Source organism: Miniopterus schreibersii, assembly GCF_964146895.1.
Source record: "Miniopterus schreibersii genome assembly, chromosome: 14".
NCBI classification, from domain to species: Eukaryota; Metazoa; Chordata; class Mammalia; order Chiroptera; family Miniopteridae; genus Miniopterus; species Miniopterus schreibersii.
Window position 1 is genome coordinate 16,869,337 of NC_138114.1, and position 16,609 is coordinate 16,885,945.

Sequence of the window (16,609 nt, forward strand, 5' to 3'; positions counted from 1 at the left end):
TTACTGCCTCTTCTCTTGGCTTTGTTCTTTTTGGCTCTCACCCATAGTTTCTGACACACCTAGAGCAAATGTGAGAGCTTATTGCCTTACCCTACATAATACTGCCATTCAGAGCCTGAGAATCTTTTTTTTCTGCTACTGCCTATTTTCCCTCTGCTCCCTAAACTCAGGGGTGTGTACATAGGGCAGGCTGAGTTTCAGTAAGCTCCTAATGTGGACACTGGAAACCCCACCTGCCTGCCAAGTCCTTTTGGCTGTGAGCAAAGTGGAGGCTTGGTACTTGTCATTCCTCTGCAGCAGTTGAGCTGAAAGAATGCTGCAGGGCTTGTTGGAAGTTGCTTAGCGGCCTTGAGTAGGGGGGGTGTGAGGGTGTGTGTGTAGAGTTGAGGGTCTTGTGTAGTCTATGTAGGAGACCTGAAATCCTTCCTGGTGCCATGCCAATCATTAGGCAGTATTTATTGAGTACTCCTTATGACCAGCACTGTGATAGAAACTCTTGGAATAGTATAATAAAATACATAATTAAATCACAATATAATAGGCAAACAATTCTAGCTCTGCCACTTATCAGCTTTGATTTGGGCAAGTTAATGTCTTTAAGCCCCACTTTACTTTCTGTAAAATAAAACTATTAAATCCTACATGATAGGGCTGTTGTGGAGATTGAGTAAAGAATGTAAGTATAGTGTTTAGCACATGTCTGCCACCCGATAGTATTTTATTTCATACAGTCATATTTAGGATTTATGACTGACACCATATAAAACAAATAGAGTAATAAAACAAATAGAGAATAATATGACTCTACAGTGTATAATCAAATACTTAAATTATGGCATGTAAATTATAAATAGTCTGGGAATTTGGAGAAGAGAAAAAACAGTCTTGTGCAACCATTTAATGTTCCTGTGCCTCAATTTTTCCAGTGGACACACTGTTTAAATGCTATGTGATATCCCAGAGAATGCTTAAGGTATTATAGCTTTTTTGGGTTTTTAGGTGGTCTATATGGTGGTGGGAAGGAAGGGAGAAGCTTGGGGAGCTGTTAGAAACCAAATTTGACACTCTTAATTTTTTCCTTATGTGGTCATGGCAGCCTTATAGGAAAGTTTGAAGCTGGAGATTAGAAGCATTACCTTCCAAGGAAGGTGCCTGCTTTGGTATTTTTCCCTGTTGCCTCACTGGCATTTTAATTAGTTGAGAAGTAATGTTGGTCAATGGATGCCTCTGATTATAAGCGCCTCAGGTTTAATCTGAGGATTAAGTGATTTGTAGGACAAATTATCTCTCTGATTTTCTGGCAAAAATATAACATACAAATTGACATGGCAGGAGAAGATTTAGTTCTCTTGGACTAATGTTAAGGACATATGATTTACTTACCATGAGTGTTTTTCTGGGATGGGACATCTTTACTCTGAACAGAGTCCACACTGATAACTTGGCCCTCTTAACTTTAAATAGCCATGAATACGTAAAATACCTTAAAACTTTTCTTTTCTTTACTTACAATATCCAAAATGAACTGTTTCAATTCCTTGTTTGGTATGTACTGACTTGGTAATTTTTTGTAAGCCTGATTTTGGAAAATTTGTATTTGGTTTTTATTTTTGGCCAGATCAACTCTCTTCTCCTTCTAGAAAATTTCAGAGAAGTTTCCCATGAAAGTAAACCTGCTAATACCTTTTTTCCCCCCTCTTTGGTTTCTCCTTTTTGTTGTTGTTAGTTTTTTTCCCCTTGGAATTGTTTGCCAAGGTTTCAGGTTTATAGTGAGAGGTGAGGCAACGTTGATCTTGGCAGAACAGCACAAAGCCAGTAGAGTCATTAAGTGACGCAAGCTTTTGATTTTTTTCTTTCTGTTAAAGCTCTCTGGCACAGCTGGCTATTCTAGTCACAGAGGAAGAGAGGAGAAGAAGTTCTGGGTGGAATGATAGAAGATGTTTGGAGCATATTAAAAAACAGCAGCAGCAACAGCAAATAACCCCACATAATTCAAACAAGCTTCTTAGTTTTTTGGAATCTATGTCAGTTGCTTAGAACTTGAATTTCTACTTCAGAGGATGATGGGACAAGGAATAGAAGGCGAGGAGGGTTGCGTTGGATTCTTGCTTATCTGTCTGCCTCTCCTTCCAGTTGGAAAAATCTTCAATCCACAAGAAGCATTATTAACAAGCCTAAGGAACACATCCTACCCTGATCCTGGATTCTGTTGGAGTTGAGGAGTACAGCCACTTCACCAAGATTTTATGGACGCAGTTCAAGAAAAATAGAAGGAAACAGTACTCAAGAATTTGAGTTTGTATTAGTCCTGTGCCATGTTAAATTTTGGGCATTGTTTGGAGCTCTGTCATGTGGATCTAAGTGGATACCTGCATTCCTTGAGCTACATATATATGATGTTTGGAAGGTTGTAAATTCAAAATCTTTCAACATATATTCATTAAATTCTGGATTCTCTTTCTGTTAAAGACTTCAGCAGACAGAAACTCCCTCTCCAAAAGACACAAAACCTCCTTTGTGTTTTCAGGCTAAATGTGAACAAATAATGTCTTGGAAGAGAAATTATTTTTCAGGGGGCCGTGGTAGTGTCCAAGGGATGTTTGCTCCTAGAAGCTCAACCTCTATAGCCCCCAGCAAAGGCCTCAGCAATGAGCCTGGACAAAACAGTTGCTTCCTCAATAGTGCCTTGCAGGTAAGGGCAATTTCTTTCTTTTTGGTAAACTTTGACTTTTAGTTGCTGGTGCTGTATTTCTGATAACTCTTTTAAATATAAGACTTGACAGTGTCTGTTTGAGGTCAGCAACCTGAGATCATTTTTAAAGTTTATCTGTGTGATCTTAGGCACGTCACTTTATCTCTTTGAGTCTCAATGACCTCATTGGTAAAAAGGGGATTAATGTGATAGTGAAATAATAACTGTAACTACTGCTACTTACTTGCCTAAAGGGGAAGAGGTACATGGAGTAGATGATATTACTACTTGTTTATTGATTCTTTTCCTGAACAGGTTCTTCTGTTTCTTTTTTTCCCTTTTGACACTGAGGTGTCTTATCACTCCAGTTGCTTTCCTCTAGTATAGAAAGCAAAATTCTTTCCACAATTCAAAGACTTTCTTGTTTCATAATATTATGCTTGTCTCGTTATATTCAGGCTTTCAGCACACACAGAGTCCAGTCTTTGTCCACTCTTCATCTCCTTCTTCTGAGATCACACGTAGTAGCTCATAATTGGTGTCTGGTCAAATATGCTTGAACAGAGCTAGTGGAAAGTAAATTTTCCCTTCTGTTGTTGCTTGCCACCTCAGTGGTCTCAGAATCCCAAAGCTTCCGCCTGCCTGCCTGGTCTGCCTAGTCAGGCCCATGTACCTACCTTGGTCTAACTTTCAAGTAATCCCTTTCCTCTCCTTCATGCTTTTCAGAGTAAAAGTAAATGAAAATTTCCACCCAAGATAATTATGCTTTGGTTAAATATTAGTTTTATACCTCAGATTTAATGAGAAAATAAGTTTCAAATGTGAGAAGAAAAGACAAGAGTATTTGATATAAAAAGCATTAGATTTAGGAGACCTGGATTCTGCTTTTTGGCCTTCTCTATACTAGTCTTGTGACCTTGTACAGGTATTAGTATTTCAGTTTCCTCATGCATAATAAAAGAATCTTGTAAAAAAAAAATATTGTCAAGCTTATTTGTTTAATCAAAGTTTCATACTCTGTTTCCAAATTTTTATTTGAAAACATTAAAAAATCCTTTGCTGTGAAAGCCTGTAGAAAGAGTTTAAGTACTTTCACTAATTACTACCACAAATTTCTTGCAATTGAGTGGGGTTGGTTAGTGTTTTTTCCAGGTGATGCATATTAGGTTTTTGAGTGACTTTACAACAATACTTTTGTAAGTTAGAAGCAGGCAAAAAGGGTGTTGATTTAGGTGTGTTTTTGTTTACCTCCTTCCTGGCCATAGTCCTATTTTTATAATTCTGTTTCTTTCTATATTTTCTATCTATACTGTCAGTTGAAACAGTATTTATGACTTTCTGTTCTAATTTCCAGTGCTATATGCTATATGTATACACACATAGATATTTCTACATCCATACTTAAGGATTGTGTCATTGATGGTTTTGGAGTGCATACTATAATCATGTTACAAAATTGAAAATAATTGTTTCTCTGAGCTAATATTCTAACTTTTGATGTGAAAGCTGTGTTCGCCACAGATGTGTTGAACTCATTACATTTGTTTAAAAAGTTGTTACTTACTTGGGAGCAGAGTGTGTTTCAAAAAACTTTTGATGTATATACCTTGAGACACCTGAGTAAGAAGCTCTAGAGGTATTCTGTGATCTGGGGCTCCAGAAGTATAGTGCCTTTTAAATGTTTTCCAGGCAAGAGGAACTCCCTAAGGTATTATGCTATATATTACACCATATCTATTTTAACTGAAGTCCATAGTTTATTCAAATTTCCTTAGTTTTTACCTAGTGTCTGTTTCTATTCCTGGATCCCATCCAGGACACCACATTTACATTTACTTGTCCTGTTTCCTTAGACGCCCCTTGGCTGTGACAGTTTCTTAAAATTTCCTTGTTTTTGATGACCTTGACAATTTTGAAGAGTACTAGTCAAGTATTTCATAGGATGTCATACTGTTTGAACTTGTCTGATGTTTTCCTCATGATTAAAATTGGGGTTATGGGTTTTTAAGAAGAAGGCCATAAAAGTAAAGTGGTTAGAGCATCAGCCTGTGAACTGAAGAGTCCTGTGTTCAATTCCAACCAAGGGCACATGCCTGGGTTGCAGTCTGGATCCCTGACCCCTGTTGGGGCACATGTGATTGGCAACCGATCGATGTGTCTCTCTCACATCGATGTTAATCTCTCTCTCTCTTTCTCTCCCTCCCTCCCTCCCCCTCCCACTCTCTCTGAAAAGCAATGGAAAAAATATCCTCCAGTGAGGATTAAGAAAAAAAAAGTAAAGTGCCATTTTCATCACATCATATCAAGGTTATGATTTATCATTGTTGATATCACCTTTATTTTTAATCTATTGACTTAAGGAGGTTACAACTCTCTCCAAAAATTGAGAAGTCTAACAAAGACAAAATTCCACACTGTAATTCAGGCTTCTAAATAAATTTTAAAAATATTCTTGCTTTTTTTGTGGACCATTAAAATAAACTCTTATTCTGCAGCTATTAACACACAAATTTCCTTTTCAGGATCACATTTGATGTATGTCATGCCATATTTTCTGTGTGACTTTCCTTCATGTTCAAATTAATGTCTTTTCCAGAATATGGTCATCTATCCCTCTTGTTAGATGCCTCCTCACCTTTTTTGACACTTAATATATCAGAATGAGCTTTTCTCTTGGGAATAAAGATATCTTCTGCATTCATTACCTATGTTTGTTTGAACTGTTGAATTTAAAATTAAATGGTGGCTCTTTATAGAGTAATGTATTTTCTCTTCTTTGCCAGGTTTTATGGCACTTGGACATCTTCCGACGTAGTTTTAGGCAGCTTACAACTCACAAATGCATGGGAGATTCCTGCATTTTTTGTGCTCTCAAGGTAAGTACTTCAAATTTGTTTCTTCTCACTACCATTAGGTTGTCAAATGACTGATATTGAAGAGGTTTTTGATTAATCAAGGTGAAGCTAAAGATTTTGTTACTGAGTTACCTGCTTGTGGTTTAGTGCAAAGGAGGAGACTATGATTAGTTAGTTTTGTTTTTTTTATTCAAAGAATTACTACTTGGCTTGAGTAGTCTGTTTTTTAACCTTTTTGCCCATGCAAAAAGGTGACAGGATACTATTCAAATGTGCTTAGGTTTTGAATGTTTAACTAAAAAGTTAATTCTAAATTTTCATTTTGAAAGCATAAAGAACCCAAGTATTCTTAATGTAATTAACTATTGTCTGTCAAATCTAAATTTAGCAACAAATTCTTCCTACTAAAAAAAGCCAGTATTAAAATTTTCCCATTCCGTAATGTTTCCCATTATCACATTTAATAGATTCTTAATACCAGTATTCTGCCCCACCTCTGACTGCAAGTTTTTCATTTCTAAATAAAATAAAACTGGGGATTCATTTAGAAACAAAGGAAACAGCCTAAAGTGAGATTTCTGACTTGGAGATTTTAGGTATACTGCTAAAGAGGAAGAAATAGGATGGGTAAGCGGCCAATTCTCCATTACTGTCTCTTTTCCAACATGTAGCTTCTCTGAGTTTTCTTGGTCCAGATATACAGTAGATTATTTGTGGTTGGATGAGTCTGCTTGAGCTCTGAGTAAGCTTCCAGAGTCATTTTTCAATCTCATAAAGTCTGAATTCTTGGTTTGTCACAGGGATACTTGGATGTGATGATTATATGTTTAGTTGCTTTTACATCTTAGAGTAGGAATTGTGACCACAAAATTCAGGAGAATTTCCCAGTAATATTGGTTATTTGCAACAACTGACTCAAAACAATTTTTTGACCAGCGTGAGTTTTAAGCCCATGATAAATAGATATCTTTAGAAAGAAATAACTGAGTCTTCTCAACTTTTTGCTACTTGAGTCATAAATATCTTTTTTCTCCACCCTTTGTTTAGAACCACTGTAACTTTTAGCAAAATATAGAATATGCATTATTGGTTAATTGGGAGTTTAAGTATGAAATTTTAATAAAATCAAGTATTTTACAAGTTGTAAGATCTCTTACTATGCCCATTCAGACAGAATTCTATCCAAAAGAGCATTTGGCTTGATTTTCTGTAAGGTACATTGACATTAAATATCTAATTTTAGGTAAACAAGAAATATAGTGGTCCTTTGGTCAGCAAGTCAAAGGGAAGTTTGGTTCATGGCATTAAAACCAAAAAACTAAGACACAATACTTGCTAGAGAGGTTTGACTCCTGAAGAAATCCCTGGTAGAAGAATCTCCTGAAACTAGAAATTCTTTTCTATACCAGGAAGGGATAATGGAATTTATATGAACCCCTGACATGACTTTGATTAGTCAGGACTATGCCATACTCTCTTCATTGACACTTGTGGGACTTGGGAGAACTGGCTGTCACAGTCTTATTATGTTTCATTTTCCAGAGGGACAAATTGTTACGCTAATATAAATCAATATCATTTGATAAGCCAGAGAGATGAAGAAAACCAACCACTAGACTTTATGGGACACCTGAGATACCCAATACAGAAAGGAAGTTGTTTTCCAACCTGTAGGGGCTGAGGATATATATGGGAGTCTTTGAGAGAAGCAGTTGCTTATGATAGATGGATAAATGGGTTTAGGGCATCAAAGGCTGTATTTTGTGTCTTTGTTCCTCTGAGGATATGTTGGAATACTGGCACTTTCCTCATCACATCACTGTCTATCCATTAGATTTCTTTTTCTTCACTGTCTCTTTTGTTATATTGGGAGTATATTAAAATTTTGATTCCCTCCCTCCAAAGTGCTTTTCAGTCCCTCAGTGTTATATAAATGTTAAATAATTAGGATCTAGTTTGCTCATACTTCATGTTTTAGATGGCATTGTTTGCATTCTTTTAATTATTATATACTTAATTTGAAAAATTTAAATAGGTTTATAATGCAGATGGATTAATTTGACATATAGATGAGCTGAACTTTGTTCTAATAACTGAGAAATTGTAGTTGTTAGAATAGCCATGGTTTCTAAGACATATTTCTTTATTCATACTGGAGGGCTTCATTTTCTGAGAGAAGAGAAAGGATGATGAGAGTATGGAGAAGTAACCCTGGGATGGGCCATCAGCACCTTGGTCCTCCTAACTTTTTTAAAAATATATATTGATTTCAGAGAGAGGAAGGGAGAGGGAGAGGGAGAGAAAGAGTTGAAACATCAATGATGAGAGAGTCATTGATCGGCAGCCTCCTGCACGTCCCCAACTGGGGATCGAGCCCGCAACCCGGGATGTGCCCTGACCAGGAATCAAACTGTGATCCCCTGGATCTTAGGTCAATGCTCAACCGCTGAGCCATGCCCGGCTGGGATAGGATATATCTTTTGTTCCCTACTTTAGAACATGAAAAGAATATATCTATTATTAAACTAGGCTCAAATCAGTATAATAAGGCAAGAAAAACAAAGGAAGGATAAATATTAGAAAGAAAGTTGTTATTTGTAGATGATGTGACTGGCTATTTTAAAAAATATCAGAGAATCTACTGATAAATCAGAGTCAGTAAAGAATTTAGCAGGTGGTTGCTTTTAAGATCAAGGTCTAATATTCAGTTGCATTTCTATATATGTACTGGCAACTAACAGAAAATGCAATTTAAAAAGAGCTTTTATAGTAGCAACAAAAGATATAAAGTAGATATAAATAAATCTAACAAAAAAGTTACATGACATAAAACCCCAACAGAGATCCAATATAATCATCATCATCATCATCAAGACAACATCCTTGTAACAACTATTTAGGTCAAAATAGAATATCGCCAGTACCATAGACATTCACCCTCTTTTCTTCTCAATCACATCTCCTTTCTCCCAGAGGTAACCACTTTCCTAATGTTTGTGGTAATCACTTCCTTGTTTTATTTGACAGTTGTACTACCTATGTATCCATTCTTAAGAAATCTAATTTAAAAATTACCTGTTTTTGCCCGGCTGGGCGTGGCTCAGCGGCTGAGCATCGACCTAGGATCCAAGCGATCGGGCTTTGATTCCTGGTTGGGGCACATGCCCAGGTTGTGGGCTCGATCAATGACTCTCTCATCATTGATGTTTCTATCTCTCTCCCTCCCTCTCCTTTCCTCTCTCTGAAATCAATAAAGATATATTAAAAAAAAAAATTGCCTGTTTTTGAAACTTTATTGTAAATGGAATCATTCTGTATAAATTTGTGTATGTGTCTTATTTAGCTCAGTAATATGTTTATAAGATTACCATGTTTGTGCAGGTTGAGTTTGTTCATTTTCATTATTATATGGTATTTTCATTGTGTAAAATAAACCAGCGTTTGTTTATCCATTCTATTGCCAGTAGTCATTTGGATTATTTCCAGTTTTTAATTTTAATTTTATATTTTATTATATTTTATTTAATTATTTTATTTTTTGTTAATTCTTACCTGAGAATATGTTTTTCATTGATTTTTAGAGAGAGTGGAAAGGAGGGAGAGAGCGAGAGAAAGAGAAAGAAACATCGATGTGAGAGAGACACATCAATTGGTTGCTTCCCACACGTGCCCTGACTGGGGTGGGGAACAAACCCAGGCATGTGCCCTTGACTGGGAACTGAACTCGTGACCCTTTGGTTCTCAGGCCAATGTCCTAACCATTGAGCAACACCATCCAGGGCTCCAGTTTTTCTATTTTTTATAAACAATATTGACAAGAACATTCTTATACACATGTACAAATGTGTACACATTTCTATTTCATACATACCCAGGAATGGAATTATTGGATCATAGGTTATGTATATCTTCAACTTTTTAAGATAATGCCAGGTGTTTTCCAATATTTCCACATGTTTTCCAAAGTTGTGGTACTAATGTATACTCTGACCAGCAGGTTTTTCCTGGAAGCTGAGAAAATTCAATTCTGAAATTCATGACAAACAGTGAAGAATAGAGAGGACGCTCTTGAAGAATGACAGCAAAATGAACAACTTCCCTTGTGTTCAGTCAGAGTAGGCTAAGTTATGTTGTGGCAACAAACTAAAATCTCAGTGATAAACATGCAAAAGGTTTATTTCACTCACGTTACTTGTCCACTGCAGGTTAGTAGGAAAACCCTACAGATTATAGTCATTCAGGAATTTAGGGGCCAAAGTAACAACCAAGGTGAATATTCCTAGTTGCTAAGCCAAAGGGAAAAAGAGCTCTGGAGGGTCTCGCATAGGCAGCTTTGTTTGCTTAGCAGGTCACTTCTGCTCATAACTCATTGACCAGAGCTAATCATGTGGCTTTAATGAATCACAAGGGGACCAGGAGTGTGATCCTATTATAATTTTTGAGAGAAGGGAGAACCAGAAATATTTGGCAAGCAATATTAATGACTACCATACTTTATCAAATATCAAGACATATACACCTGTAGTCATTAAGACAATCTGGTACCAACACAGTATGACTAATAAACCAATGGAACAAAATCAAGACTTCAGAAACAGACATAAGGAAACTTGCTCTTTGCCCTGCCAATCAAAGAAAAAAGTGGACTTTTCAATAAATGGAGCTTAGATAATTGGTTATCCACATGGGGGGGGGGGGGGGCGGGAAGAAAGGAAATTAGATCCCTACCTCATATTATACCAAAATTAAGAATTTCAGATGAATCGAGGACAAAATGTGAAAGGCAAAATTTTTCAAGTTGTAAAAGGAAATATGAGAAAATAACATGACTTCAGGGATAGAGAGGATTTATTAAATAAGTATTAGTACATGCAGATCCAGGGAAAAGCCCTGAGACTGAAAATCTACCTCCATAAGCAGAGGGCAGGGAAAGACCGAAGAAAAAGATTGGCCACTCCAGGGAAGTATTTAATAGAGCTTATTAAGGAAACTAACATGTGAGGCATATCTTGGTGGCTGCAAGATGAAATGTATCCGCGTGCCACTTGGCAGGCACCAAATAATTATGTAGGGTAAGAAGGGAGGGATAGTCACAGGCACTAGTACATGAATGCTACCAGGTATGGGAAATTACTTTACATGCTTGACCAGGTCACGACAACAACCTGTTCCAGAAACGAGTACACAGCAGGAGGCAAGGGAGGAGTGCCGATCTATGTCAGAATGAATGTCAATTATAATTAGTCTCTAAGTGGGCTTTGCTGAAAGCAACCTTCTTTCTGGGCCGGGTCCAGCTTGTGGGACAGACAGCGGTCATGTCATGGAATAGCCTTTCCCCCACAATAAGACATGAAAAATACAAAGTGAAAAGTATTGATACATTTTACTACCAAAAAAAAATTCAAAAACTTCTTTTCATCAGATGACTCCATAAAGAGAGTAAAGACAGAAGGCTACAAGCTGGGAGAAAATATCTGCAGTACATATAACCAACAAAGGGCTGGTCCTGAGCACAGAACTTCGGAGAAGAAACCCTATAAGGAATAAGTAAAGGATAAATGTGTCAACAGGAAAATGGGCGAAAGACATAAACAGGCATCAAAAGAAGGATCTGAAAGATGCTTACCCTCTTTAGTAATATAAGAAATGTAAATTAAACCATACCCTTCAGATTAGTAGAGATTTAAAAATCAGATAAAACTGTTACCTAAAAGGTGGAATGAGAATTTACATACGTTGCTGGTTGGAATATAAACTGATGCCACTACTTAGTAAAACAGTTTGTCATTACACTTGTCCAGTAAAATTGAACTAGCATATACCCTACCACTCCGTAATTGCACTCCTACATGTATGCTGTGGAAAACTTCCTTGTACATGCATATATACATGCATATATACCAGAAGATATATTTGAGAATGTGCAAAGTAGTAGTAGTTTTTGTGATTACAAAAAAATGAAAACAACCCATTCCAACTATGATCGAATAGATTAAAAAATTATGTTTTATTCCTAGAGTAAAATACTACATAGTAGTGAAAATGAACAGTCTGCAGCTACATGTCAACTTGGATTAATCACAAAACCATTATGCTGAGTGAAAAAAGCAAGTCATGGAAAACTACATAAATTATTATTCCATTAATATACTAATCAAAAACAGGTAAAAATACAGAGCATATTGTTCAGGGATATATACATCTGATAAAACTAGAGAAAAAGGGAGTAATTCACAAAATTCATGATAGTGTTTACCTCTGGAAGATGGGGTGCGGAGGATTAATCAACGGGGGGTCTCAAACTCATTGCTAATTTTTCTGTTTCTCTTTTTTCTTATCCTCACCTGAGGATATTTTTTCCATTGATTTTATAGAGAGTGTAGAAGGGAGGGGAAGAGACAGAGAAAGAGAAACGTTGATGTGAGAGAGACACATCGATTGGTTGCCTCCTGCACGTGCCCGGACCAGGGCCGGGATCCAGCCTGCAACGGAGGTACGTGCCCTTGACGGGAATCAAACCCGGGACCCTTCAGTCCACAGGCTGATTTTCTATCCACTGAGCCAAATAGGCTAGGGCTAATTTTTCTATTTCTTAAATTGGGTGGTGGGCACATGGGCATTTATTTATTATTCTTCGGCTATATACATGTCATGTTTGTTCTTTATTTCAATGATTATTTTATTATAAATATAAAAACAAGTACTGCCATCATTCTAGAAAGCACACTAAAGTGTAGAGAAAAACCGAAGATTTCCTAATTCTGCCGCAGAGATTGTCATTTCTCTTTATGTTTCCTCTCTGGTCTATTTCTAGTAATAAGTCTTTTTGCTCACTGTTTTAGTAAAAAGAATACTTTTTAAAAGACTCCTAAATTGCTTCTCTGTCTCTAGTGTCTTCCTATTTCATTTGTTCTAACAATACCCTAGAGTTACTCCCTTCTTAAAACCTTAAAGTGGCTCCTAATTGTCCCGTAAATCACTTGAAAATGCATGATTACAGACATTAAAAAAACTTCGTTCTTTTCCCTATTCTTTTCCTTCCCCAGGCACTCTCCATTTCAGCTGTGATAGCAGACGGCGCAATTGCTGTGGCTACCTCTTAGACATTACGGATGTCATTTACTTTGCCTGGATCCCTTGGCACCCAAGACCATAACCTAATGATAAACAAAACAGTAACACGTTCCTTTTGATCAAACTACACTCACCTTTCAAAACTCCACTTTAGAAATTTATCTTCTTCATGAAGTTTTAAAAATACCGTCTCTGTCCAGATCCATGCTTGTTTGACTTCACAGTGGTTACCATGGCTGGATGAGTTTTTGGGAAGGTGCCTCAGCTTTTCTTCCCTCTTGGTGTTCCTCACAGTGCCTGGACCATAATAAAAACACTTAACTTTTCTGGGTCCATATATTGTTTTAGTAGGTCTTGGGTTTCAGTTATGGAGTTTTGGGTACTTGCCCGTTTCTTCTCTTTTTCTCTGTCGTTTATGCTCTCTTATTCTTGTCCTAAGAGATTGTCATATAGTGACTTTTGGTCTCATATTTTTTAGTAGGTCTACTAGTCTAGGCTTTCATGCCTCATTTAGTAATGGAAGGGTGAGAAGTGTGTGGGGGTGGCGTGTGCAGGGTGGATGGTGGAAAAGATCTGCTGAAGGAAAAAGCCTGGGAGTCTGTCAGCAGAGGAGTTATCTGATATCTTGTAGTTAGGTTACATGTTGACTTTGGGGTGTCATAGTGTGGGTGTAATTCTATATATTTTTTCTCTGTAGATGTAATTCTGTATTTTTTTCTCATTTTTTCTCTGCCTCCTATTTAAAAATTAGAGGAATGTTTGATGAGGCTAGTAAGTATTCCTTTTTGCTGGTACTTCATGACCTGTTTGCATTCTTTAATGGTAAGTTTGATACATAAAATATTTATTTCAAAGATTTTTTTCAAAACGGGATACTCCAATCTAAAGTAATCACCCTTTCCCATATATTATATTACTATTCAAGAGGCTGAATGGTCTGAGTGTCCTTCAGATAATTACATCATAGTGGCATTCTTTTATGAGTTGTTGGATAAAAGTATTCTGTAGTACAGGAACACAATAAACGTAACAACAACAAAACACCCAGGAAACTCCAAAATTCCTGAACTTGAAGTACTTTGTTAAAAACTTGCCAATTCTATGAAGTCTGAATTATTTATGTTAGATCATAATATTTTAGTTCTAAAACCCACTATTAAGGACAAAAAGAAACTCAAACATGTTCTTAGATGAATCAGAAGCTAGACAACTTTCCCTTAATCTGATGTTTGGATGAAGGATTTGCTCTTGCAAGTCTGGTTGAAACCCGTATTCATATATTCCTGCTTTGTCTTTAGTTGTTTACTTTCCTTTGCACCAACCCTTAAAATGCATTGACTGTTGGCCTTATGTGACCACCTTTTGGTTCATGTCTTTATTTAATTTTTTTTTTTCCTTCTGCTCTGTGTGAATGTCTGTCAGTACTCTTGTGGTCTTCACCAAGAACCATAGTATCTGTTGTATCCAGTGCTTGTAATTGCTTTTTGGTAGTTTGTACACAATATTATTGATAATCCATTTCTTTTGGTTCTACAAAATGTACTGGGGGTTTTTCTGTGTTATCTGATACTAAGTCCCTAGAGTACTTTCAGCTGCAGAATCTTGCATAGGAATTTTTAATGATGACTTTCATTAAAAAGACTTTGTGTCAGTGTGTCTTTCTGCTTGCTTTGAACTACAGTGCTTTCAACTTTGCCTTAGCAAATAGAAGAGATTCGTGTGCTAATTACCCTGTCCCTTCTAAAATCCTAAATTTATTTCCAACTAGTGTTACTGAAAGATTTTTCCTGACCTCAACTGTTGTCATGCCCTATGGCCCAGAGCTCATAGTTATTATTCATAATGAATGTGCTCTTACACCCCCCATCCCCAGGGTATCACTTTGCTTTGGTGTTGGCTTATTTCTTTACCTCTGCCGGGGAGGAAATCCGTCCTCTGTACTTAGCATGCCGCAAAGATTTTGTTCTCCTTCCAGGGATTGTGCTAGAGGCTTTGCAGCGCCAGGATGTAGGACACAGTGGTTTTTGTTATAGGCAAAGAAGAATGCTGCATTGATTGATTAAATTCAACACATCTTCTCAATTAGTGATTTTTCTTTTAAGAATGCTAGTGTAAGGCACAAATCCCAGGGAATGGTGGTGGGAGGAAATAGGTTTTCGTATATAAGGTCTCCTGGAACATAAGTCTGTATCTGTAGAACAGTAAGACTGTTCTGAAGGGGCAGGAAAGTCTGTGTTCTGCTGATAGCCCACCTGTTACTTGGGGGGAAATTTGAGAGTTCAGGGAACAAATCCCTCAATATTTTTGAGCATGTTCCATGTAGCTGTTCCTCTATTGGGTACTGAAGCATAAGCACAGGGAGTAAAATAGTATAAGAAATTATTCACCATTCATGATCAATCCAGTCCTTTTTTTTTTTTTTTTTTGTAGATTATAGGTATGGAAGGCTCTTCATTATCCTGTGCTCATGACCAGTATCAGAGAAGAGTGGACCCATTATCCTGGACTATTTAAAGCAAGAAATTAGATTTCTAGTATGTTCCCTGGAAATTTTAGCTAGTAATTAACAGTCCTCACAGTATTATGCTAAGTGAAATAAATCAGGCAGAGAAAGACAAATACCATATGATTTCATTTATATGTGGAATCTAAAGAACAAAATAAATGAACAAACAAAACAGAAACAGACTTATAGATACAGAGAACAAACTGAGGGTTGCTAGATGGGAGGGGAATTGGGGGACTGGGTGAAAAAAGTGAAGGAATTAAGAAGCACAAATTGGTAGTTACAAAATAGTCACGGGGATGTAAAGTTCAGCACAGGGAATACAGTCAATAATAACGTAATAACTATGTATGGTGCCAGGTGGGTACTAGAATTATTGGGGGATCACTTTGTAAATTATATAATTGTCTAACCACTATTCTCCACACCTGAAACTAATATAAAATAATATTGAATGTAAACTGTAATTGAAAAATTAAGAATGTAAAACACACACACACACACACACACACACACACAAAACCAGTCTTCACATAAGGAAGATATGTCCTTATGTCTAATGAACATATGACCTGCTTGAGTTGAACTTCCTTGTCTTGCTTACCTATGGGATACAAGCGTGTGTGTGCGTGTGTGTGTGTGTGTGTGTGTGTGTGTTTGTGTGTTTGGCTAAGCTTTCTTAGTCTTACAGTCCTAGGAGGCTGTGCCTAAACATTTTCAGCTAATTTAAGCACTGACATAGCTGGGATAATATGAATCTGCGTCCTTTATCCTGTTTAAAATTTGGAGTCCAGGATTCCTCATGACACTCAGAGGGAGGGTATTACTGCAAGGAAAAAATAATAGAGCATCATGATTCTTTCCTTCCCAGAGTTTATGGCAGAACCTGAAACTTACATGATCTCAAAATCTCCGTGTTTGTCCAGAAGGCCCCCTTTTTATTTTTCCTGGGGTAGTGGTTATGGTATTGATTCTCAGAATTTGATGTGAATACTGTTGGTAATCTATAAGGTCCTTCACTTTTTATCTTAGCAAAAATTAGCAAACTGAATATTATATTTTGTAAAAATATCTACATTAGTTTATGATTTCCCACTAAAAGCAATACCATTCTCTGGTGCATTTGGCTTGTCTCTGCCTTTGTGTGTCTCTGTTCAGTGTCTTGAAGTCTTGGTGTTTCTCTCTACCTGTGTCTATGTCTTTGTGTGTGAGTGTCTGTTTTTTATTGGTAGCAGGAATGAGTGTGATCAGTAGCTTATGATGGTCTTTAACTTCACCATGGCAAGTCCAAAGTATTGGGTTATGAACTGGGTGCAAATAAAGTCCTAAACTCATGGGGAGATATGGCATTGATAACTGAACTGAATTTAATTTAAAGGGACTGAAAGATGATGTGTGGGCAATTTTCTAATCAGGAAGTCCAGAAGGTAGCTATTTTTAGATATAAGGTTAAAGAGTCCTAAGAGAGAAACTAGCCAGCTG

At 36.9% G+C, this 16,609-nt stretch overlaps 1 protein-coding gene across 5 annotated transcripts in view; it reads left to right on the top strand.

Moving 5' to 3' along the window:
* Window positions 1-16,609, top strand: part of USP54 (ubiquitin specific peptidase 54) — a 102,301-nt gene that overhangs the window by 43,068 nt on the left and 42,624 nt on the right. For all 5 annotated transcript variants that reach the window (XM_081158169.1, XM_081158171.1, XM_081158172.1 and 2 more), the window contains exons 2-3: window positions 2,134-2,692; window positions 5,476-5,568. In XM_081158169.1, coding sequence (XP_081014295.1) covers window positions 2,546-2,692; window positions 5,476-5,568 — 240 coding nt within the window. In that variant the 5' untranslated portion in view covers window positions 2,134-2,545. The remainder of the gene's footprint in view (window positions 1-2,133; window positions 2,693-5,475; window positions 5,569-16,609) is intronic.